The sequence below is a fragment of the Pteropus medius genome, unplaced genomic scaffold (assembly GCF_902729225.1).
Source record: "Pteropus medius unplaced genomic scaffold, Ma_sr-lr_union100, whole genome shotgun sequence".
In the NCBI taxonomy this organism is placed as follows: Eukaryota; Metazoa; Chordata; class Mammalia; order Chiroptera; family Pteropodidae; genus Pteropus; species Pteropus medius.
Window position 1 is genome coordinate 20719128 of NW_024351730.1, and position 27212 is coordinate 20746339.

At 35.2% G+C, this 27212-nt stretch overlaps 1 protein-coding gene and 1 non-coding gene across 10 annotated transcripts in view; both read left to right on the forward strand.

The window, feature by feature from the left end:
- The window catches only part of RUFY3 (RUN and FYVE domain containing 3), a 68104-nt gene that overhangs the window by 2339 nt on the left and 38553 nt on the right, over positions 1–27212 (forward strand). For 2 of the 9 annotated variants that reach the window (XM_039845380.1, XM_039845384.1), the window contains exon 1: positions 26363–26411. The exons of 5 other annotated variants lie outside the window; for them this stretch is intronic. In XM_039845380.1, coding sequence (XP_039701314.1) covers positions 26393–26411 — 19 coding nt within the window. In that variant the 5' untranslated portion in view covers positions 26363–26392. Of the gene's footprint in view, positions 1–10864; positions 12206–26362; positions 26412–27212 lie in introns of those variants that run through there. 2 more of the 9 variants (XM_039845379.1, XM_039845383.1) reach the window with 2 other exon arrangements.
- TRNAV-CAC (transfer RNA valine (anticodon CAC)) lies at positions 6576–6648 on the forward strand. The gene has a single exon. It is a non-coding gene; the product is annotated as a tRNA-Val (tRNA).

A 27212-nucleotide genomic window follows, 5' to 3' on the forward strand; every position in this document is an offset into this window, starting at 1 on the left:
TTTCATAAATGTGATCTCTTCATCTCTTCAGTAGTAGCAAATGTATTGGCATGATTTGCTAACACTTAAAGTTCTAATAGTTCCCCATGGTCTTTATTTCTGAAATAGTTTATAGGTGTGAAAGTGCTCAGAAAAATTACTGGAAAAATTCATGAGTCCCACTTCCACTTTTCAAAGACCAGTCACTGAAGACATTTCGTATTAGTAAAAGATCACTGATACATATTTTATTCAAATATAAAATTGACTTAAAATAGTTCTTGTTTTAGACTGTGAGTTTTTTATTTTTACCTTTTTTTATATGTACTTTAGAACCCATGCATACTTGGCATTAGAAATACTGTTTATTAAATAAAATACTTTCTTGTTATTACCCTGCAGTCAGTGCAATGTTGCTTTCTATGATGTACCTGGCTATTATGACCCTGGATCTCCTGACTGTCCTTTTGAGCAACCTGAGACCAAACAGTTTTTAAAAGACCTCTCATTTCAATTACCAAGACAGTACATAGACTCAACTCTACATCCAATTAATATTTGCCTCCTCAACACTCAATTTTTTAATTCTCACTAATGTATTTGCTAAAAGTGTATAATTTAAAATAATTTTGAGAGACTATATAAAGGTGATATTATCTTTTTATGTAAAGGTGATATTATCTTTTTATGTTAGAAATCTTGATTATACTCAGACTTTTAAAGTTAACCTTTATATTTGAGTTCAGAAGCTTTGCTTGAAATGACACTGATGAAGATTGCAAAAATGTGTGCAGAAAAGGTGGCAAACTTTTCACGGTTCATGATTTGTACTGTGTCAGTGTAAAATCCTGTAGGATATAGTGTCTATAAAGTATTCATTGTGCTTAAAGGCAATATGAAAGAAGGCTTCTGATGTGCCTCATTGGGTTTGACCCTCTCTGAATCTTTGAGGTCTGGTAATCTGCTAGTTTTGTGCTTCTAGCTTTTACTTGTTTCTACCGTGCCATTTTTTTCATGGATTTATAAAAATTGCAAATAACAAATGGATGTATTCTCATTTTTAGATGTTTTATAATACACGAGTACATTGAGTACAAAGTTAACGTTCCTCCCCGTAGGTCCCCATCCCCCATCACCACCACCATTTATTACCAAAGGACAACACCTTTGAGTTTGGTGGGTTTTCTTTTAGAACTTTTGCATACATTTACACATATATATTCATATTTAATGGGGCCTTTTCTCCCTTGGTATATAACCTTCCACACCAATTTCTCATCAACTGCAGAAGGAACTACCTTCAGTCCACAGTCCAATACTTTTAATGCCTTCCTTTTCCATCCTAACTTTAAAAGTCATCTTATGGATGGACAAGATGGACAAGAGATGGTTTCTCCTTGGTGTTAGAGGGAAGAGGCACTCCTGCCATCTGCACCATTACCAGCTTCTGTTGACATTTACTCTTTCCTTCTTCCAACTCCCAGAACTACAGTAAACATTTATGTTTAAGGCAATACATGCAGATAGCCCACATCTCTGCCTTTGTCTTTTTTCTCTCAATTACAGTGGTATACAAAAAAAAATTGTCTCACTCACAAAGAAACAGCTTTCTTTCTGTATTTGTATGTACTGTTTTGAGATGGGAGGAGGGCTAGGAGAGGAATAGAAAGTCGGGGGAGGGGGAACCTTTGAAAGGACTGGCAATGTTGCTATGACTGCCCACTTCTAAGTTGAATATACCTAATAGTGAGTGCCTTGGTTGAGCCCTGGAAAGTACAGAAAGTGAGGCTCCTAGAAGCATTGGATTGTTTTTCACAGATGTGCTTTAAGAATCCCTAATTTGGGGAAGGAGCTTTCTGATTTACATATAAACTCAGGAATGAGTGTTTAAAGGGAGAAAATCACTTTTATGTTCACAGTTTCATACACAATATAAAAATATGTATATATTATGTGTGCATGTATATATATGTGTGTAAATGTACATATCCATTGATTTTAGTTTATTTTCCATAGACATTTCTATTATCGAGTGTTTGTGTGTCTCTTTTTTCATTGTTCAGTAGTACTCTAGGAAACATTATGCCTCATCAGGAGTTAAATACACATTAATCAGATCACCTGCTATATGCATTTTAAATTTTGAAAAGACAAAAATACTTTATTCTGTTTTGTAAATATAGAGGCATCTGCCCAAAAGTGGAAGATCTGGGGGGAAGGGTCAAACCATCAGAACCCGAAAATTTTGAGCATTCACCTTCATGCTAGTAGTTTTTAGAACAGCAGTTTTATTTGTAACTAGTTTAAAGACAGCTTTTTGATATAATTAACAATAGAATAGTGCCACATTTACAATATTGTGATTCACAAATCACCCTTCAGCTCTTTTCCAACTGTGTTAAGAATGCAAAGAGCCACTTTCTGATCCATTAAATGCTGTTTTGTCAAATGGCAGATGTAAGGGCCCATAAAAAAAAGAAAAAACCCTCAGAAATATAGCATCTTGAGTGTATAATTGTAGATTAGTGACTACAAGAGAACTGGAGTTTAGCTCTTAAGAGAATCAAAATGCAGGTGGATCCTTTCCACACACATTTAAAATGACCTGGAATATTCCAGGGTGCAAGGAGCTGGATCATGCTCCCATTTCCTGCTTCACGACTGAACAGCCTGTCGGCTGCTTGCCTTACTGATTCAGCTTTTATCGCCACTGCTACTGAAACTATCACAGTTTGTCTTCCCAGCCAATTTCTCCCTTCTCTTCTGCCTCCTTTCTTTTGTTTTACCTACTCTTCTGGGCTAGCATTATCAAGAAGTCAGATCATACTTTTGATTGACAAAGCAACAATTTCAGAATGTTAGATGTAATCTTTGTCTTTGACTTTGTTTTGGCTGCACCCCTCTTGATAGCTAAGTTCATTTTTTATAGACAAGAGTTTGCTTTTTTTCCTACGTCTGACCTTTATTCTGGATACTAGGGGATCCTAAAAGACTCTTCATTAGGTAACAAAAGTTTTACTGTAGGTATGTAACCCAAACAATTATGAATAAAGAATGTGACTAGTAAGATAATAATAGTATTTAGTGACTACCATTTATAGAATATTTTTATGTGCCTGGCAAAGAGCTAAAAACTTCACATCTATCATTACTTATAAATTTTTTTTGTAGTTATAAGAGGTATTTCTTAAAATTTCCAGTAGATAAAAGAGCCAATACATAAAACCACTCAACAATGAAAGCTAAAGAAAAAATGAGAAGTTCATGTAGACTTCATATAAGTAGATGAATGCAACATTTGTTTTTCATAAAATACTTAATTTAATGTCTCAAGTGACTTATCTAAATTATTATAAAATACAAAAATTCTGATAGAGCAGCCTTGGATTTAGAAGATTATATTCTGAAGATACAGACTCTGTGGTTTTAGGGAAAGTCTTATCTCAAATTTTAGCACATCAGAATCACCTGGAGATCTTGTTAACACAGATTTTTGGCCCTATCACCAGAAGTATGTCTTTCGTTTGTTGTTTTTATCGAGGTATAATTGACATATAACATTATATTAGTTTCTGGTGTACAACATAATGATTCAACATTTATATATCTTGCAATTTTTTTTAACTGAAGGACAGAAATTGAATTCATATTCCTGAATAGTCTGACTCCAAAATTCATGTTCTTAATCACTGTATGCTCCCTTACCAAGCCTTAAAGAAACCAGTTTGGGTAAAGGGCAATAAAGATTGCTAGGTGAGAGAACAGAGGAAAGATGGCAAAAAAAAAAAAAAGGCAGCTTTTTGGACTAAAATTATAGTTTTGGCTTCAGAACATACTCACCTGACTGTATTCTCTTGTGTCTTTTCCCTTTTTTGACATTTAACAGAAATCTGTGTTAAAGAGAGAGGACTTTATCAAGAAGCTAAGAGAACATATTTCTCTAGTGAAAGTTATAGGTACTAAAAAATCTACGTGGGTGATAATAAGAGTGTGTCAGAATTAGTTGGATAAAATAATATTTCTTAATTGGCTAGTATTTTTGAAAATTCCTTAAATAATTAAAAGAGTTGTTTAAAAATGCTTCCTCTTTGTCGTTGCACTGTAGGTTACCTGTAGCCATCATGAATAAAACTAGAATCTCATTTTAATGAATTTTACGGTTCATCACAATGGTTACATTTCTACCCAAACCTTATTAAGATAGAAACTTCTTCCTTTAGTGCAAAATGGCTTGAGTATGAACTTTGAAGTTTTATTTTAGGAAGTAAGTAGTGCACCATAAGCATTAAAGAATCAGCTTGAAAGTATGTGAAAAGAAATGTTTTTAGTTATAGAGCAGTGGTATTTGAGAGGGTGAATATCAATATGGTCATGTGCTGTATTGTAGTTATATTCAAATAATTGCAAAAAGTTCATAGTCTTTCTAAAACATATCAGGAATTGAGGACTTCTGGCCAACATGGCATTCCTTTTTGAAGAGCCCATCTTAGTAATTGTCTTGTTCTCTACTTGCTCCATATCAAATGGACATGACCCTCAGAATGTCAGAGAGAGTGGCATGGAGGGTGAGGCAGAGGTGGGAAAGTTCGAAACCTCATAATCATAGAAAAGGAGAAATGGCAGGCTGTGACTGCAAGAGGCAGTTAGAAAACAAGTTGTTTCAGCATGTTGGTTTAGAATATGGTTCCTCTAACTTTAGAATCTGTTTAGGGACTCTCCACAGATATGTATCTGCTTCCCTATCCTTTTTATGAACTTGGGAAATTTGGTCACCTGATGTGAATGCTGGTAAAATCCTGACCTACCTCTTCTTCCTTCCTCAAGGCCTGAGAGATGCCCCAGCATACCCTGTGCTCACATCCCCTTTTACTTAACTCTGCTTCAGTCCCTTGGGCATTCATCATTACTGATTTTAATTTCATGTGATGATAGGGTTTTTGCTTTTTTTTCCCCCAGAACTCTCGAACACAGAAGCACTTATTATAAAGATGACAATGCTGACATTTACTGACTGCTTACTTTGTGCCAAGCACCATGCTAAGCATTTTACTTACATTGCTTCATTTAACTATTACGCATCAATATTATCCCATTTTATCAGCGAAGAAACAGGCACAGAAGCAAGTAATTTGCCAAGGTGGATCTAATTGGTGGATCTAGGATTCACTGTGGGCATTCTGACCCCAGAGTCCGCATGCTCTCAGCCTGCTTTATCATCTCCCATAACTGGAATCACGTCCTAAATTGGAGGCTCCTTTTCTGGCAGCAGCAGCCCTTTAGTTCCTTGTTCTACTCAGTAAAGCCCTGTTTGCTAAGAATGGATGAATCAATGAATGTGAAATTCAAGTCACCAATTTGATAGAGAAAATTATATATATATATATATGTATATGTGTGTATATATATATCACTGAATAGCCATCTGTGACAAGGTTTTAGGAATTTCTAAAACACCTGTTATTGTCTTTTTTGTTTTTTGGGGTTTTTTAAATCTATTCTCTTGTTCGTTCTTCATATGATATCCCTAGTGGCTAACACATAGTAGGTGCCCTACACATGTTACATGACTGACTTTGTTAGGTACAAATGAATAAAGCCTATGTTAGACTGACCTGTTTGTATTAAGGTAGGAGTTATTTCTAGTTTTATTCTGGTTAATTTTAACAAGTAAAAAAGATTATGCATTATAATACTCCCGGCAGTGGTTGTTTCTAACAAAATAATAACTCAGCTTATCAGGTATAATTATTTTATAATACTTACAAGCATCTTTGGTTAATATCTACGAAGTAGTTCTGAGTCTGCCCAGTATATAAACCTAAAATTATAGAAATATAAGCATCAGAAGTAAACATAATAGATTTTTATCTGAAAGAGGGAAGAAAGTGAAAGGAGAGACGTGGATGGGAGTACTGGAGCATGTGAAAAAAATCATGGTGGTTCTACTGAATAATTTTATAATTTAGCAAAACATCTGGGCTTTCCACCAATGTTATCATGGCAGTAATTTATCAAGGAAACTCTTTTATGCTAATAGCAATTAGTAAAATGAGAAGAGGGAGGATATGGTTTTTCTTCTTAAATTTTAAAACCATGATCCAGGAAGCTTTGGGAAACAACTCGTGAGGTTTATAAACTAAATTTAGTTGCACAAGTCAACAAATTTTAAGAAGCGCCATCATGTGCAGAATAGGAACTGGGTAATAGGAGATATCTTACTAAAAAAGAAATAAGTGAAATGGTCTCTTACCCTTGAATGTTAGGCATACCTACACGAGATCTATCTCTGAAAAGTAAATAATATTATTTAAAATGAAAAAATTAGATATAACCCAAATGCTCACCAGCATGAAAATAGGTCAGAGAATTATTTATATGTACAATGGAATATTATAGCAGGCAAAAGGATAAACTACAGCAGAACACTACAATGTGGATGAATCTTTGAAAACACAATGTCAAGTGAAAGGCCTAGAAAGTTATAAACAGTATGAAACTCTTTCTATACAGTTTAAAAATAAAACTGAAGCTATATCTATTGTTTAGGCACCTGCATATTTGTAATAATATTTTAAAAATAAGATAACAATGGACGTGGTTCCATAGTGTAGTGGTTTGCACGTCTGCTTCACACTCAGAAGGTCCTGGGTTCGCACCCCAGTGGAGCCACAGTCTATGGTCTATGGCCATGCCACCCTGAACAAGCCCGATGTCTGATCTCGGAAGCTAAGCACAGTCGGGCCTATTTAGTACTTGGATGGGAGACCATCTAGGAAGACCAGGTGCAGTAGGCATAAATAATAATAATAAATAATTTTAAAAAATAATAAAAGTAAGGTAACAATTTAGACCAAGTTCAGAAGTGGTTGCACAGCAGGAGAAAGATCCATTCTGGGTTCCCAGTTTCTCAGAAAGTGCCCACTTATTAAAAACGTGGACTAAAAAAATAAAATAAATAAAAATAAATATATGAGTGATTATGTGGAATGTATGATTTGTGAAGCCGTATAAAGTGTGAAAGCTGATTAAAAAAATTATCTCTTCAGATCTTAAATTTGTTGAAATTTATGTTTAGGAAATTTCATGAGGACCTTGGCTGTGTTTTTTTGTTTTGTTGCTTTTATTTTACCTGAGTAAAATGTAATCATTGGAGTGGAGTGTTGAAGTTGCAAAGTATGGAGGAAAACACAGACATTAGGGCATCTAGACAGAAGCAGCTTGAAATCCCAGATCTGCCACCTGCTAACTGTGTGATCTTCCGCCAGTCACTTTGGTTTCCTTATATATAAAGAGAGGATATCAATATGTACTTTGCAGGATTCTTATGAGTATTTGATGTGGTATTTATAAAGTATCTAACGGAAAATAGAAATTCAATAAATGATAGCTACCTTAAGTAATTTTTACACATTGTATAACAGGGATATTGGGTATAACAAATCAGCCAGTTGTCTTATAATAGTAACTGAGTAAATATACTTTAAAAGGAATGTAACTTCTACTTTGAAATGTGAATCTTGTTTGCTTTGAATCAATCATAATGTGGAAAATTGGGGCTGTATAAGCAACTAGAACATAATGTTATCTATGTCAGATCACCATCTTGGATTTGAACTTCACATAAGCTTATCAGTTCTGTTTTAGAGCCACAGACTGTACCCCAGCCCTCTTCCCCACTATCTTATAAACATATGCCTTTATTTACAAGTGGGATCAAATGAAAAGTAGTTCAATACATCTTATAATTAGTATGATTATGAGAAAAAAGACTGAGAAAAAAAGTTCGAGGTTTATATGTCTTACTGATGACAATATTACCTTTATATTCTAAGCTAATATGTTCACTTTGTGAAGACCCACATGTAAAAACAGTACTAAGCAACATTTAGAATTATTTTGTCTTCTACAAATAGAATTTCATAGTAAATTCATTGCTTATGAACAATGAGTAACTGTGCTGAAGACTCAAGGGTGTTTACCTGCAAACAGGTATAACCAGACAGTGGAAGTACAGGTTTTCCTGCCCACCCACAGTTCTTGTTTCTGAAAGAGCTGCTAATATCTCCTCAAACTGTTATATCTGGGAAACTCAAGAATAACCAGTGCAGGGAGGTTTTTCTCTCCTTGACAAGAATTTTAGTTACTTTGGGCTTCCCTCCCTAAGTCCTCTAATTGGAGAGAGGATCTTTGGAAGAAAAGTTAACCAAGTTTCTCTGTTTATTAACCTGGATGTTCTTGTTGCAGTATGTCGTAATCAATCTGAGTCTCTTGTTCAGGGTTAGTAAATGCTTATTGGCTGGTTGGTTGAAAAATTGTCATGGTTTGTATGACAGGCTGATTTGGGGTATTGGTGGACCCCAGGCAATCCCAGAGCATTCATATTTATTCACATATTCACTTTTCTATATTTTAAGAATGTGTCTGTGACCTAGAGTCCTGTGTCATATGTACAGATAGCTAGGACTGTTTGGCATTGTGGTTCCAAGAACTATTCAGTGTAAGTTTAAATTAAAGGTTTTAATGGCTGCTTACTATGTTTTGAAGTATTACATGGCTTAAAGGAACTATAAACTATCCCCTTTTGGCTTTAATGTGTAAGATGGAAATATGTCTAGCTAGAAAGGAATCAAACCATAATTAAATATGAATGTGATTAATGAAGGCTTGCGTTCAGTATTTGCATATGCCAACTCTGCTTCCTCAAAAAAGTGCTGCATGTCCAGTGCCTGATTCCTGGTCTCAATGAATACTTAATGAATGAGTGAATGAATGAATGAACAAACGAACAAAGGAATAGTTCTGGGTCCAGATCTAGGATAATATTGGAAGAGATTTAAATAGAAGTGAGTAAACCTGGAATATTTTTTTTTCCTTAGCAACTCGTTCATTTTCTTCCTAATTTTAAATGTGGATATACTTATATGCATTCTTACATTATGCCTGTTTGCTTTCCTCTAACAATATGAAAATGCCTGTTTACCTATGGAATCTGGTTCTTAGCATTTTTTCTTTGAGCTTGATCTCAAGTTAAGATGAAGCATTTGTGAAATTTTAAACTCAGTGAGAATTTTTTTTTTTAGTTTTTAGAAATTAGTAAATCAATGTATCCCTCTGCTAAGAAATCCCTAGAATGAAATAAATCATCTTGGAATGTATTTCTTGAAGTCGTATGTTCCCCCTTAGAACCAGACCCTTAAAAACACACACACATTTGTTTTCAATAGTCATTTTCAAAGAAAATCTTTATCGCCCCTTATCTCCTTATCATTCACATAGCTCAGAAACCAAGGTATAAATGTCTCATTGGATAATGTGGGTGTGTATGAGTAAGTGGGTGAGTTGGTTGGTTGGTTGAAGAGAATATGATAATATGCCCTTTAGTTCTAGCATGAGAGAATTTTTTAAATATAACATGGTTTTATCTTCTGATTGGAAACATAATGCATGCTTAATGCAGAAACTTGGTAACTAAGCAATATCAAAATGGAGGAATTACCATTAATTGGGAAGGATTTTTCTTTTTAAAAACTTTTGTTAAATTTATTGAGGTGACATTAGTTAATAAAATTATATAGGTTTCAAGTGTACAATTCTACAATACATCATCTGTATATTGCATTGTGTTTTCACCACCCAAAGTCAGATCTCCTTCTGTCACCATATATTTGACCCCATTTATCCTTTTCTAATTCCCTCTCACTCACTTTTCCCTCTGGTAACCACCATATTGTTGTCTGTGAGTTTTTGTCTTGTTTGTTTGTTGCTTTCAGTTTTATATCCCCACATATGAGTGAAATTTTATGGTTCTTGATGTTTCTCATCTGACTTATTTCACTTAGCATAATATTCTCAAGATCCATCTATCTTGTTGCAAATGGCAGCATTTCATCTTCTGTTATGGATGAGTAATATTTCATTGTATATATGTACCACAGCTTCTTTATTCAGTCATCTATCGAAGGGCACTTTGGTTGTTTCCATGTCTTGGCCATTGTGAGTAATGCTGCAGTGAACATAGGGGTATATATATCTTTACTAATAAATGTTTTCAAATTTTTCCAGTAGATACCCAGAAGAGAGATTTCTGGGTCGTATGGTAATTCTATTCTTAATTTTTTGAGGACCCTCCATGCTGTTTTCCCTAGTGGCTGTACCAATTTATATTTCTACCACCAGAGGGTTCCTTTTTCTCCACAACCTCTCCAATAGTTGTTATTACTTGTCTTGTTAATAATAACCAGTATAACAAGTATGAGGTCGTATCTCATGGTTTTGATTTGCATTTCCCTAATAGCTAGTGATGTTGAGCATCTTTCATATATTGGTTGGCCATTTGTATGTCTGCTTGGGAGAAGTGTCTGTTCAGGTCCTCCGCCCATTTTTTAATTGGATTGTTTTGTTGTTGTTGAGTTGTATGGGTTCTTTATATATTTTGGATATTAACCCTGTATAGGAGATGTTTGCAAATATCTTCTCTCATTTAGTTGGTTGCTTTTTTGTTGTTGATGGTTTCTTTTGCTGTGCAAAAGCTTTTTAGATTGATATAGCTCCATTCATTTATTTTTGCTTTTACTGCCCTTGCCTTTGAGGTCAAACTCATAAAATCCTCTCTAAGACCAAGGTCCATAAGTTTGGTGCCTCTGTTTTCTTCTATGTATTTTATTGTTTCAGGTCTTATATTTAGGTCTTTGATCCATTTCAAGTTAATTTTTGTATATAATGACAAATAGCAATCTAGTTTCATTCTTTTGCATATGACTTTCCAGTTTTCCCAGTACCATTTATTAAAGAGGCTTTCTTTTCTCCATTGAATGTTTTTAGCTCTTTTGTCAAAAATTATTTGCCCATATAACTATGGGTTTATTTCTGGGCTCTCAATTCTTTTCCATTGGTCCGTGTGTCTGTTTTCACTTTTTTAACTTCAGGGTTTTTTCTTTCATTTCTCTTCAGTGTAAAAGGGCAGGTCTTTGTACTTGGAGAAGAAAATTATACATGCCCAAAAGTATGATATTTAAAGAAAATCTACTTTAGCTTTTCTTACAACACCTTTAGCAGAGTAAAGGATTTTAATAGCTAGGTATATAAGGATAAAAGATGGAAGTAAATTATGTGCTTCTTAAATTAATCTAGCTGCCTCTTTTATCATCTTTGCTATGGAGTATTACCTAGTGTTAATTGTCCTCTTGTTATCCAGCTCTTTTATCTCAAAGTGAGAGGAATTGATGCAGATATGTGCATTGTGTTATGTCTGATCACAGTTTGACTAGCACAGTCTGGAAGTGGGTTGTGCAGGATGCGATCGAGCAGCCTAATTGCTCCCCCTGCATCAGCAGCATCTATAAAGCATCCTGGGAATTGCTTGCCTTACTGTTCAGAGCAGCTGGTCACATGAGCCTGAATTTTCAGTTCAGTTCATTAGTCAGCCATTTTGGTCAACACCCTGCTTACTGCGCACAACCAATCCTATTAGAACTCAGCATCCCGGCTCATCTGAGCAGATCCTGGAAGTGATTTCGGCAGTTCAGGATTTTTATAAAGCTAAATTGAAAATATTGGTTTATATTTCTTTCATATTTTTTTCCTTTTGTAATTTTTTTCTGCACCAAGAAGGAGGATTTTTCACTTATTCATGCAGAGGCCAGTTTTTTATAGCCCACTAAGGTGGCATCGACTGTGTAGGATTTAAAGCCTATATAGCTCAGCTGAAAAAGAAGGGGGTTGGGAAGGGAAGATAAAAGAGAAGCTGGGAGAAGACAAGCATTATCTTATTTTGCTATGTGGTAGGAACTGTTTATGAGAAAAGATAGCATAGAATTGTTTATCTTGAACAGTTGATTCTTAAACCATAAGGTATTTTTCCTTGTTTTTTTTTTGTTTGTTTGTTTGTTTTTTTAAAACTCCCCCACCCCTTTTCTTGAGAGCTTTGTTCCAGAGCTTTGGATTTGGGGTTTTTTGGTGAGGAGGTTTTATTTATTTTTGTGGAGTGCGTGTTTGTGTGTGTGTGTGTGTGTGTGGGTGTGTGTGTGTTGTGGTCCCAGCTGAGTCATCATGTCTGCTCTGACGCCTCCGACCGATATGCCAACCCCCACCACTGACAAGATCACACAGGCTGCCATGGAGACCATCTACCTTTGCAAATTCCGAGTGTCTATGGATGGAGAATGGCTCTGCCTGCGAGAGCTGGATGACATCTCACTTACGCCTGACCCAGAGCCTACCCATGAAGGTATGGTCAGACCCTGTCCACTAGTATCTCACAGTATCCTCATTATTACGACAGACTGGGAAGGTCTAAATTGTTAACAACTCTGAAAACCTTTCATCCTTGCCTACCACCCAGTTCCCCTTCTCTACTGGGAAAAATATTTTTCCCTGCCTTTTGAGGTATCCTTTTAAAAGATCCTAGTGCTTGTTTAGAGTTCTTTGTCTTTAATCCTCTAAAGAGAATATTTGAGGTCACTTATCACATCTGACCCTAATCTATATTGAAAAAGCTATTAATTTTAATTATATACTTAAACTATTACAGAAATCACAGTGACTCTTAATCAAAGTTAAAACAGCATTACTTATTATTATAGGTTGTACATGATACAATTAAACACTTGAGGGATATCCTGTCATGAGGATATATGTTAAACAGGCTATGATATCTAGAAAAATCTTTGGTCAAACAATTATTGTTTTTTAATAATATCAATTATTAGGTAAGAAAGCAGTTTTACATTCAGTGGTTATTTAACGAGTATGGATTTTTTTATGAAAAACATAATGCCTGAAAAATTGAAACATGATTAATACAATAATCTCTACCCATGGAATCTATTGGCCATTGCTTTTTTGTAAGTTATTTGTGGTAACTATGATGACCCATTTGAAATTTCCACTGTCAGTACCTTTGAGACCTTTGTGGTCTCTTGACTTGTAACTTTCTCCCAGAACCATTTCTAAATTGTGAGGAGTCTTCAGCTTCTACCCCTTAGTTCTAACTCAGTACCATAAGGAAGATAATTAATTTGAGTCATAGCTCTAAATTGTTTTATATGTGGTAGTGGCCTCTTAGCTAGTGGTTTATTCTGTACCATTAAAATAATGAAGACGGAAATGCTCACATATGAGGAGAAATTCTTCATAAACATCTACCTGATGTTTAGGCTTATCTGCAAGACAGAGGGCAGAAGATGAATTGCACATAGCAGATTGCATTAGGAAAAGTGATTCCTTGCCCTTGACCTTGCCTTGCAATCTTACCATGACTCAGATTTCACCCATTTTATCTGATAAGGATTTTATTTTCCCAGTTAGACTTAGCCTTGAGAGAGGGTTAACATCACAGAACACAAATCAGTCATTTGGGGTATGTTTTTAAGAGTAATGGTTAAGTAGTTTTTAAGACCCTCTGTATCTTTGAACAATTGGTTTGTCTGCTGGACACTTCCTTTGGCTCTCTAAGTTTCAGAATATGCACAGGGTTAGAAGACATCAGCTGAAATTTCATTCAGTGACAGTACTGTTTAAAACAGCCTTTAAGGATGAAAAATACATTTTTAGAAGGCTACCAAGAAGTCTTAGCAAATGCCTCACAGTGAATATTTTGTTTTAAAAAATATTCCCATCCATTTTGAAAGTCATGCAATATGAAATATTCCCTTAATTATAAAATCCAGTGTATCAGTGTCTCAAAAATAGTTTAGAATAATTTTAGTACCTTGAATATATATTTGTTTTTTGAGGAAGATTCGTATGAGTGAGCACAGTTGAGCTATTTGGTTCATGTAAACACTTGTAGCAGTGTTATTTGAATTCTGGAGAAATTTGTGACAAAATGTATGAGGGCTGCAACCTCACCTGTAAGTGGTGTATTCTTTGATTAAGGAAAACAGACAAATAGGAAGTTCCCAACACTTTAGAATCAACTATAGGGATGCAGAGGAAAATAGAGAATCTTGGAGTTTTGCCTTAAATTTGGCAAAAGAAGCAAGATTTTCAAATAGTTATCGATGGAAATAGTAGAGGAAAGCCCAGGTTCAGGAAAGCATCTGTAGGTTTAATGATCTAGGAAACCCGATAGTGCTTTACAGGGCTTTTATTTCCTTGCTCCACCAGCTAATTCTGGATGTATAAACAGTTATTTGAACCCAGGAAATGTCTGCTTCAATATTAATACCAATGACAAGTGCGAGGTTTAATTTAGCTGCCAGCATTTAAGTGGTGGTCACCAGACCAATGATAATGTGAATCTCACTTTATTGACAAAATGGAGCACCTGGTGCCTGGATACACAGGAGTATCACAGAATACTTCTTGCTGATCCACAGAGGGAAAGACATCTGCCCACACAAATCTTGCACTGGGACCCCGGACTCCACAAGAGAAAGTGGGCAAAAGTGTAATGTACAGGTAACATAGATGATGTAGTCTCAGCACTAGAAGCTTTGTGGTTTCCAACTTTTCTGAAAACAGTGTTTCTTCCCTTCACTGTGCAGCCCACAGTGTAGGCCTGGGCCCAGAATTTCTGTGTTAACCCTTAAATACGTGGGAATAAAAACATTCACTTCTTTATTTTAATGTTTATTGGTGGTCAAGGAGGTGATCTTTTTTTTTTTTAAATATACTTTTTTTAAAAACCAGGAGCAAATCTACAAATCTTGATTGTAAATAGATTTCCCTAAAGACAAGAGCCTAGGATCGATTCCACAGGAGAGGGGAAGGTTCAGAAAGGCTTCATCCAGTAGGTGAGACTTGGGCTGGACTCTGTGCGGTGACTAGGTGATCACCAAGCAGATATGGCGAAGGCATTTCACACAGTGCATAGTGAGCTGGCTGAGATGGGGAGTAGCAAGTAGTTAGGGGTGCTACTACCCACCTGATAGGACGTTAGGATTAAATGAGATAATTAAGATAAAGCACCCTATAAACATTAGTTACTGGTGTAATAGTGATTCATGGAGCAGTAGTTTGAATTGCAGCAGTTTAAGCCACATTCTTAAATGTATTATCATTTTAATGTGTATTTCTGTTTTTATATCAAACTTTCTGGAACAGTTAAAACTAGTTGTTTACCAGACAGACTAAAAATGAACGTTAGTAGCTTAAATTCATGTTTTAGAGGTCTTTTCTTAGACCTTTGTAAACAAGAAAGTAATTGGTTAAAAATAAAACTCAGTTCTGAAGAAATACTTGTTTTCCTGTTAATCTTCTTTTAAAAATGGGGAATGATATTGAGAGATGATGCAAGATGATCAGTTTAATTAAATAAAATATACCATTTGGTTACGAAGACAACTATAAGCTTTGAAATTAATATTTTGACTTAGAAAACTTCCTTCTCAAATACAGATAATAGAAAGACTATGAAGAAATGATATATTGGACAGACACGTTGAAAAGAACCCTTGCTCAAGTCTGATTTTAGGGTTACTTAGAGAACTGTGTGATGGCAGACTTTGTCCATGCTGTTATTACATAACTACAGTTTCCCCCAGGTAGTTGCATTTTGCTTGAGTGTCCATTTAGGATATCTGGCATTTATACTGTAATATACAAAAAGATAGCTTATATGAAACATCTGTATCATACTAGTGTGTAGTACTGTACTACACACACAAATATGTTTTAGTCTGTCAGTTGGTCAGATATTTATTGGGCATTCCTTGATGCAAAGTCCAGTTATCAGGACTAAAACAGACAGGTCTTGCCCTCAGTGAGTTCACTGTCAAGGTAAAGAAATGAAAACAAAGATGTCAGAGACTACTATAAAATAAGTGTGAACTACTTAGTTGCCAAAGGACAACCCTGTTTCTTAAGAACTGGGACATGGAATTCAAAGTTATATAGCATTGGAGTGATCACATTTCCCATAGGACAGATGGATGCAGGTTTGGGATCAGGTTTTTTCATTCAATAGGGAATACTATACTGATGTAAGCAAGGAAAAATCCCCTAAAGATGAAATGGAAAGTGTTTGTTATTCAGCAACTATGGGAAGTGTCTGGTGCTGAGGTAACTCCAATGACATTTACTAAGGTACCTTTTACTCATTAATATCACTGCGTGCTAGTATAAATCCATCCTGTCTGGGAACTGCATATGTTTTCATGAAAAAAAAGTGCACATCCCAATGGGCATTTCGGCGGGGGAAGCCAAATGGCTGTTTATCAAGAAACTTCACAGCAAGAATTCACTACAGTCTAGTGCAGGGCTTCTAATTCTGGGATCCATGGTTCTACAAATCACATGTAAAATCTTATATCGCTGCTTCTTTTTTCGGAGGGAGGAATCCCTAGTGTTCATTAGAAACACCAAAGAAAAAAAAGTAATGCAAAAACATGCAGTTTTTATTATATGATCAGACCCCTGGCCCTTTATCCAACATACGTTTAAATATCCCACTTATAATTTATGCCCCACACTATGCTCGGTCCTACGGTGCAACGCAGTGAGCGAGCCTCTGTGGAATGTTTCAAAATCTGAAGTGTTTTGACAGTTAATAAGTTCATTATGTTTGTGCATTTATTACTATACTTTAATAAAATAAGGATATATTAAATCATATAAGACTTAATAATAATCATTTCTCCCAATTTACAGAAGAATAAAACAACTGTTAACATTAATATTGTCTGTAACAAATTATTTGATTAGTCTTCCTATTTTTCACTTATTTTTATGTGTGAACCTTCCCTTATCTTTTTGATGATGAATATGTATTCTGCTAGGAAAATTATAAGCATATAATGCTCAAATTGACATTTGAGGATATAGTAAGTTGTAGAGCCAGGATTCAAACACGGTTCACCCTGCAATATAGCACTTACCAGAATTCAGTGAACATAAGTCTGACAATTTATGTGATAAGGGACGTTTTCTTCCTAGTCGCTGGTGACATATTTGCAGCAGTTTTGTATACAATTGAACACAGCACTCGTGATTGCCATCAATTAATTGGAGACCTTAGCTTTTTATCATCCACTTGTTTTTCTTTTCCTCTTTCTACTCATAAAGAGCGTGAAAATATTTACATAGTTGTACACGTACTGCCAAACAGCAAAAATGGCACATTATTGAAACTGACCTGGCTGGCAGGCAGCCCTTTTATGTGGTAAATTTAAAATGTTTCTCAAGTAGATGTACAAAACGATGTGAAAAGCCATTTGTGATAGCGGTAATGTTCATGATTATGGATTGTTTGAAGTAGTAACTACGTGGAATCCTTACTCTTTAGCCAAGCATTCCTATGCCCTTCTTCAGGGTGATCTTATTTATCCAATGTTTTTTCAAACTCCTTTTCAATACTCACCTATTCCAGCCAGGGTATTGATTTTGTACTTCACCAAAACTCTGATTATTCTTGTTGTTATGTTATTTCCTCTTGAGATTCTTCGTGCTGACATTAAATCAGGAGAGGGAAAGGACCTTTGACTCCCTTCCTCCACAAGGCCTTCTCTAACAATCCAAAACCCACATCTCGTGACTCATTGGGTACTGTCTGTGTCCTTGATTGAGTGTACTTGGAATCATTCCCCAGAGACTTATTTAATCTACATAATTCCTCTTTTACATCCTTCAGAAATCCTCACAGTAGTGTTTATTATAGATACCAACATACTTTAAGTGATCTCAGTAATGCCCCAGAACCCCAGACTATAATTCATTTTAGAAGAAAAGATTATTGAAATATCTTCCCTCTATTGAACATAATTTATGGTTTCTGTTTTTAAATTTTCCTTTTTTAATCATTTATCTTCCAGACTCAAGTGTATCTTATTGAGAAAATAGAAGTTTTAATACAATATAATTTATTGTTGTTTAAAATATCCATTTTAAAATTTAGTGCTGATGAAAGTATGAGAACACTTGGGCAAGAGCTTTGCTACTAGGGTAGACATTGGAATAGCCTTGTTGGAAATAACCCTGAGCAGTGCTAATCAAGAATCCTAAAAAATTAATTCTCAGCGATTATACCAGACATCAATCCTAAGGAAATAATCAGAGAGATAGGCAAAAAGATTGCATATGTATATTTATCATAGCATTATGATTTATCGTAGCAAACCTTAAAAGCTTAAACAGCCTAACAGGAAAATTGTTTAATAAATTGTAGAACATCTCTAAAATAAGCACTAAAAGTAGTGTTATGGAAGAATATTTAATGACAGAGGGTATTGTTTAGAATGTAATAAGTTTTAAAAGCTGTCTCCCGAGCCACATATACACTATGATCATAATTTGTTATAAATATAGATACACATACACACAAGTAAAGGGAAATGTAACAAAAATGTAAAAAGTGATTATTTCTGGGCAGTGAAACTGCAGGTGATTTTATGATATTCTTCATATTTCTTTGTCTTTCAAATATTCTCCAAGAGTATATATTAATATATAATCAGGAAAATGCAGTTTTTTTAAAGAAGAAAGCTTTATGAAAACTATAGGTGTGCAATCATCTGTTCATCTGACTCATATTTGTTGTGTACCTTCCATGGCAGAGTTTCATACATCTCTGATCAGAAGCAGTCACTTAAAAGTAGAGCCACTGCTTTGGATTCAGTTTCCAATATAATATTTGTATATTTGTAGTAGATGTTTTGAATTTTTCCAGAACACAGGCCTTTGTTTACTTGCTGCCATGCTTTGTAATCTAAGCTTTCTAAATGCTGCATGTAGTGCAAAGGTGACCCTTATCATGCATTTGATACAGCATTTATTCCTTTTCTAAGTGTTCAGAAAACAAACCTGAGTGGTTAGGATATTTTTCTTCACGGAATTATATTATCGTTCTTTGCTTTTGATATGGCCTGTCTCCTTTTGTCATCTGCCCTTGGTTAGATTACTGGAACAGCTGTTTCCATCAGCCCGGTTAGCCTCAGATTTACATCATCAGGTTCTCCAAGTTGCAATTAGGTCTACACAAGGCAGTCTTGATGAACTTCTCAAAGTAAGAAGGTTGTAGACGCCTACTGGGCAAAGTTCTTTGGACAAGGTTCATCCCTTCTTGTTGCTCTGCCCTGTGAATAGCCTGGCTAAACAAGGTAAGTTTTACCCACTGCCTCTGGGATATTATAAAATCTTAAAACTGGGGGAGAAATATCAGAGTAGCACTTGTACCCCAGTCTGTATTTAAGCCCACAAGAGTTATATGCCTCTGAGCCGACTGTAATGTCCTTTCTCTAAAGTCAGCTTTTTCCTTCCCATTTCAGGTCTACTTTCAGTTTATTCCCAACTCATTAATACTCCTGCGCTGGTGTCCGATTTAGTGCACTGTCATTAATAACAGTTCTTTACTGTCTTTCCCCTCTATTGGTGAGTCTTTTCTGGATTTCTTAGAGCAGAGCTTTTACTTTAATCTTTAATATGTGCCTTTCCTAATAGAGTTCACCTTAACTCTTCTTTGGGTTATTGTCTTCAGCACCAAAGGTCATTTGTCCTAAACTAATCACTCACACATTTATCATTTTCCAGAGGTAGATGTTGTACCTGATAGATAACTACTGCTCGGTGATGGAGCTCAGATTGGAATTCAGGTTATCAGATTCCTAAACCCGGGTTCCTGTGAGACCTGGCTGGAGAGAAAGCAAGTGCTGTCATTTGAGAGCGCCACCATATTCTCTGTTTTTCAGTTGTGGTTCTGTATTTTTTGTTTTGTTGGTGGTGCCTCCTTTTTAAGGGGGAGGGGTGGAAAATATAATGGGGCACAATTTTCTATTGTGGTTCCTCCAAACCCTCCAACCAACTGACTGTGACTGCTACAAAGTGCTTTTGACTACAGAGGGATAAATATTAAAATCTTTTCCCTTGTAGGTTTTGGTATTTGAATTTTTTCAGAGAATGTATTAGAAGGATTTGTTGAGCTTAGAAGCCTAAGTATAGAGGAACAGTGAAGTAGACCTGTCGCCAAATGGCTTCTAAATAATTATTGGTTTTTCATCATAATATTCACAAAATAAAAGGTACATGTCAGTGTATTGAAAATAATTTTTTTAAGAAAATATATTTACTGTTTTTATGCATACGTGTTTTAATGAAAACTTATTTTTCTAGTTAAATAATTATAGGGGTTACAGAATACAAAAAAGTATAAAATATAAAATAGTATTAATTCATCAAAAATTCTATCACATTGATAACCACTGATCAATTTTAGTAACTAGATTCTCTTTTTTAAAATATATATATACAGAGTTCACTTATAAGTTCACACCATTTTCTCCACATAAAGTCATACCATACCTGTGTTATGTGACTTGCCTGTTTTCCTCTGCAGTATCTTTCCACATCAGTAAATAGAAATCTCTATCAGCTCAATGTCTTCAGCTGTTTGGATATGCCATAATTTCTTTGACTCCCTTATTACAGATGTACACAGTTTTGCTACATCATGTTTATAACTTGAACCTTTACTAATTTTCACTTTAAGAAGTAGAATTTCTAGGTAAAAATTAATATATTTTAATTTTTCATACACATTTCCAAGCTGCCATGAACATTTAAACCAATTTAATAGCATGGCATCATGAAGTTTCTTATTGGCCACTTCTTTTGCAATTCATTCTTTTGTGCTGCACTTGGTTGTAGTTTCTCACTCTGTATTAAAATCCAAACTTTCCAAAGGAAAAAGTTGCGGTTTTTTTAGAACAGTTGATTCAGCAACTGTAAATTGCATGATACTATTTTATCTTTTTTTCTTTAAGCTAGTGACAATGTCCTAAGAAGAAGAAAATAAGTTTTACTGGTAATATACAATGAGAAATTTCCTGCTTTTCTAAGGTTATTAGAGTTTGCTTTCTGGGAAGAAAAGGCTGGTTGGGATTTCTTTTTTCTTTCTCGAGTGTATGTGAGAAGTACTACATTTCATCTGAGAATCCCGCAGTGTCTAGTCCTATGCCAGCAGCTTCCCAGTTGAGGTTTATCAGAGACCTTGTCTCTGCCATTGCAGCCATTCAGGCGAAAGGACAAAAGGTCTACCAGTGTGGGGAGGCATTCTTTTCTCATCCCCTCACTCACCATCAGGCTCTGTCCTCCCTAGCCTTCCAGTGTCACCTAGCTGCTCCCCTTACTTAGGAATCTACTTTATCTGCTTACTTAACTTAGGAATCTATTCTGTCTTATCTTTCTAACACCAATCCCTTTGACCTTATGTTATAGTTACTTAGTTTTCCTAAGGTCAGTGTCTTCGGATCTTTCATCTTTGCATCTTCTGTACAAACTAACTGTACTAACTGCCTTAGTAAAGTCCTTTGCTCACCATACGTACTCAGTAAATATTAAATGGCTCAGGTTTGATAATTGTGTTGAAAAATCTACAGTTCATCTATGTCTTTCTCCTTTACTTTCACACAGAACAATAGACTTCTTATACTTTGGTCACCAAATATGTCAGAGCTTTTCCAACACTAAGCAATTCTGCCATACCCGCTGGATGTCTTGCAGTTTAACTCAGTTCTGACTCTATCTGGAGATAGCATCTCATCTCACAGGTTAAGGGCTCAGTCCCACAAGACTGCACTCCCGCCCCCACCTACCCACACTTCAAATGCCAATCGAAAGTAATAAGTCCCCAGGTTACTCAATTTTGTCTGACTTCACTGCAAATCAAAGCTTTCCATTGACATCTTCCCCCTTGAATTCAATTGTTCGTTAGAACAGCTCGCAAAGCTCAGGGAAACACATAACTTGCCAGTTTTTAAAGGATATGATAAAGGGTGCAGATGAACAGCCAGATGAAGAGGTACATACGCCTATGTCTGGGAAGGTCGCAAGTGAAGGAGCGTCTGTCCCCACGGAGTCACCTTCTCGGTATGTTGGATGTGTTCACCAACCTGAAAGTTTTCAGACTCTGTGCTATTGAGATTTTATGGAGGCATCCTCTCGCTTTACCAGCCTTACTCTCTAGAGAATTGGGGAGAAGGGTTGAAAATTCAAAGCCGCTAATTTTGGCTTCAGCTTTCTGGGGACCAGCCCCCATCCGGGAACCATTCAAGAGCTCACCTAGAGTTGCCTCATTAAAACAAAAGATGCTCCTAGTGCTCTTATCACTTAGGTATTTACAAGGGTTTAAGGAGCCTTTTTGTCAGGGACTGGGGACAGAGACCAAATAGGTATTTCTTATACATCACAGTAATTTAGTGTTACTTTTTCCAGGACCATTTGTAGTTCTTTGCTGATGTTTTTGTTTTTACTATACTGAGGGGAGAAGATAGACCTTGGACTAAATTACTGGTTTATTAGAACTTGGAATAAATTACTGATTTATTACTTAGCATTTTTTTAAATTAGCTTGACAGTTCTTTTGTTAATTTCGATCATTATGTTACCAAGCTAATTATATTATTGTTAGTTTAACAGCACTTCAGCTGTTAAATTTGTCATTTGGTCTGCTTACTTTGACTTGTTTTTTTTTTCCCCCGCGTTCAATATTTAATTTAGTTTTTTTTTTAATTCCATCCCCTCTGTGTTTTCTTTGAATAATTATGGCAAATAGAGGAATCCAGTGTGTAGCCACATCAGAATATAGGGCACAGATTGGTTTCTTGTAAATGTAAAGTTGACATTGAGTGTGATGTGCTAAGTACTTTAAATTCATTAGCTTTTAGTTTCACAATAGTCCTTTAAAGAGTTATTTGTGGTCAGTACATTGAGACTTCAGGGAGGCTTTCTCCCAAGAAACTAATAAACTTTTAAAAAGTAGCACTCTAAATAAAAGATACCTATCCTCAAGGAGACAATGTAACCTGGTTACATTTGTCTCTAAATTTGACTAACTCTGTTGTCTATAGTAATACTCCTGCAGAAGGAATAAATCAAGAAGAAGAGAGATTTCACAACCTTCTGTAAATAAACAATGGAGAGGCATTTTGAGCCCATTCAAGTGTTACTTCTCAGGAAGAAAGGCACTTCCAGTTCTTTCAACCAAAGAAAAAAGAAGTAATTAGGCAGGGCCAGAGAGGCCCTTGTTAAAGCAGTAGCCTCACTTCCCGTCTGTCTAAATGTCAGAGCTTTGGCCCTTTCTACCAGATGACAGTGCTGTCATCATTGAATCACCATGTACTGACTGTAAGAACAAATATTTTGCAGTATAACCTAATTATATATTTCCAGAGCTACGTAAATTAGTCTACTGATTTATTTATTCTTAGATGAGAAACAGAATGATAGCCAAGAAAATGGTTGAGTGAACCTCAGATAAGCTAAGCTTTTCTAATTTGAGGCCCTTACACAGTTCCAACCTTTTCTCTTATCTTTTGGCTTTAAAAAATGTCTCTTCATATGCACCTTAAAAATAAGATTACATAGTGTGTTAAGTACAGCATTTTTAACCATTTAATCTAAGCGTTTGGAGTGAAATTGTGGTCCTTTGTTTCATTACCAGTTACATGACACCACACACAGTGACAGTCCACTTGGCTTTTCTAAGCCAAGCACTCCTTTCTTTGTGAGTCAGTGCACTGAGTGGGAAGTGAGGCTAACTGCCTCACCACGGTAACTTTGGAAGCGCCCCTTTACTGGTTGATTTAACATTTATAGTGCACATCTGGCACAATTCTGATTAATACAACTCTAAATTATGCATTACCTATAGCAGAATTTTAATCCAGACCTATCTTCCATATCAACTACCAAGCCTTTAGATTACTTCTCTCTGCAATTTGTGAATAGGTATTATAATGATACAGATTAAAGTTAATACAGTTTTTTAGACCAGGCAAAACATGTTCAAGGCAACAAGTATTATTCCTAGAAAAATGAATGTTCTGGGAAAGAGACAAAGAGTACCTTTCTGAGGAGGAAGGCTCTTTTAAATTGATTCCATTGCTCTGGCACTCATAACTTTAAATTTTGTTTTAAAAACAAAAACAAAATATCTGGTTGGAACAGAAAAGTGTTCTAGATGGGACATGCCAAGCGGAAAGTCGGAGAGGTCCTTTGTACTCACCTCCCATTCCTGCTTAGGAATTCACTTTCTAGAGCTCTTTGCAAAAACTTGGAGGATCGTTATTTTTTGCTTTAATAAGGTAGACTTTTATTTTATTAGATGATATATAGTTTCTAGTTTAAGAAAATAGACTAAAATAGGAATGGTCACCTTACTGACTTTCACAAGGTTACATACATAGCAAGTCTATAGAGCAAACCAGTGTGATATTAAAAAGAGTACATTCCTGTGAATTATAACCCTACATATAAATATAAATCTGTAACATTGTTAGAGGAATATACCCGAAAATTATATGTGCAGATATATCTGTATATAATGTATTTTAACACTGATTTATTATAAAACAATAGTAGCTAATTGTGCTTTCTCTGTTATGAGGCACTTTCTGAGTGTTTGCAGATACAGATCAATGATTACAAAATCCAAAAAAGTTCTGAAAACCAAAAGCATTTTTTGTAAAATTGCCCGAATTTATTTGGTGCTAAAACATGGCCTGAATTTACTAGAGGCTATTTATGGTCTTTATTTAGCCTATTTAATTTGAATATTCATTTATTTTCTATAGAAATATTAATATGTTTGATTGTGCCCCAGGCCCTGCCAGTTCTGTATGTTTGTGGCCCTCAGGTTGTACCATTGCACCTTTCTAAAATTAAAAAGATATATATTCTGAATTTCAAAATACATTTGGCCAGAAAATATTCAGATAGAGGATTTGGGACCTGTGTTTACTCTTTTACTTCTCACAGTAATGCTATAAGATAGCTGTTCTTTTCCCTGTTTTATAGATGAGGAAACTGGCTGAAGAAAAAGGAATGAAGTACCTGGATCAAAGTCTTAGAGCCAGTAAGGGGTGGAGCTGGGATGCGAGCCAGACTTCTGGCTCTTGAGTCTGTTCTTTGAACTTTCATGCTTTCCTACCTCCCTTTATACAATGACTTTCTTGAGATTTTGAAAAGTTAGGAATTTAATCCTAGTTCTCTGTCCTGTACTCCTGTGCTTGGTTTTACAAATTATTAAATTCTAGACATTTGAATTGAGAGACAATACAAGTTTAATAGGGTATAGGTTATTTGAACTCATTTTATATTTACTGCCCTCGGTGTCTGACCTAACCAATAATCTCTACATATCGAGTTTTTAAAAGTTCTACTTTAATCACATATCACATCATTAGATGGCCATCTGCTTCCCTCTTTTCTAAATTTAAATTTTAACTTTTATATATTTATCTTTTTTGCACATCTTTGTAGGATAACATCATATATTTAACACTAGAATGTATCCTTGCAGTCCACTTGAAAATCATTATACCACATCAGAACTAAAATTTAACCCATTTAATTTCATTGATAATATAGTAAACTAGTAGAAGAGTAGGACAAATGATAAATTATTTTCCTAGGTGATGATTTCAAATTACTGCTTCAGAACCTATACTGGTTTCTGTAATAAGTTTCTTAAGAAGGAAAGTTTATCAACAAAGTATTCTTGACCCATTTTCTCATTTTTGTTATGCTTCATCCTCAGAACTTCCCTTTATTTGCGGCATATTTACACGTGAAATTTTCATGATTTTGTGAGTTTAAGTATAAATATTGAAGTTGTGTGTAATATAATAGTTTCAGAGTCTAATAAAGGATGAATCTAATAAAGTTTTTTAAACTTCTCTTTAGGTTCTCAAAATTTATCTTAAAACAGATAGTGATGTTACATATTTAAGACATAGAAGTATCTATTATATTTGTAATATTCACATTTTTTGTTGTCCTTTGCTTCACATGGATCACTCTGTACAGTAACATTGAATTTATAATAAGAGGAGAGAGTATTATACTTTTAACTGAACAAATATTTGTTTTTATTGAATTGCAAGTGATTTATTTTGTCAGTCTTCAAAGCAGCATCTTTTCCTTTATTTTTGTTTTGGAGAAGGAAAACTGTGGGTGGAGGGCATTGGGAAAGGTATTTTGATTTTTCTTTGGTTATTTTAAGAAAAGTCACTTGTTTGCATTATGGTATTTTTCCTGAGTCTAAAAAATATTCTACATATTTTTCAGATTCACTGAAGTGATCAAAATAAATGTTGGCTGAGGTCAACTTTGTGTACACTTAGGATACAAAAAGCCTAATCTTGATTTTCAGTGGAAAAAAAAACTGCACGTTAATCATTGTTTCTTTTTATTAGAAAGTTTGAAATTATTAATCTTAACTTTGAAATATATTCGATAGAGTTGATTCCTCTGCTTAGTTGATGTCATATTCCTCCCTGGATGTGTTCCCAGCCCTTTTCACTGTTAATCTGTGGGTTAAGTGGAAAGAGTTCTAGGAATCTCCCTTTCAGTTATCCCTTTTAAAACCTTGTTTTTAATAGCACTTTTCTTTCTTGGCTTGCATGACACTTTATCTTTCTTTTCCTTTCTTTTTGCCGTTTGCAAAGACTCTTGGGAGGATTTGACAGATTTGGTGGAGCAAATGCGCGATGATACAGAAGGTGCGTGCCACACCAACATCTTTCAGCTTTTTTTTTCTTTCTTTTTTCAAAAAATTTTCTAAACACCTTTTGATTGTTTTCCATAAGAGGGAATGTCAGGTGTAGGTTTATTTCTTATGGCAATAACTTGAGCAGTGAGCATATCTGCCAGATTTTCCATACAGGTCTTTCATGCAGGATCAGGGTTTTCAGTCTTGCATTTAAAATCTTTATCCTTGTGATTTCAAGTAAAGTGACATTAGTATATATTTATACTGTTCCTTTAGGATATTTCTTAAATGACATGTTCAAAAGGGACTTTATTTTCGGATTATATCAAGTTTTCCTATGGCTATTTTTTCATTTGTGTGTTGGGAAGGTATAAATTTTTTTATTGTTCATGGAAATGTATTTACACATATTTATATATATTTCTGTAAATCACATAGTAGTCGAAACAAACAAATCCCTATAATCTAAAGTACTAAAGTATTTGGTCTGGAATGTTGCTTTGATTTGTAACTTTCTGTGACATTAAGCACTTTCAGCTTGTTCTGCATTTCTTTTTGGTAGAATTACTTTGAAAAGTAGCACTTATAGTCTAATGTATGACAGTTCTCCAATTGTCCTATAATTGGCACCTAACTTTAAGGAGCACAAGGTGATTTACACGTTTTATGGTAAAAATAGAAAAATTGAAGTTTGGCTCCACTTTACTATATCATTTTACATTCTCCCACTTTACCTGGACAATTAAAGGCCCCCCAGCTTCAGCACACACTCTGCTAGTGCGCGCGCGTGCGCGCGCGCGCGCGCACACAC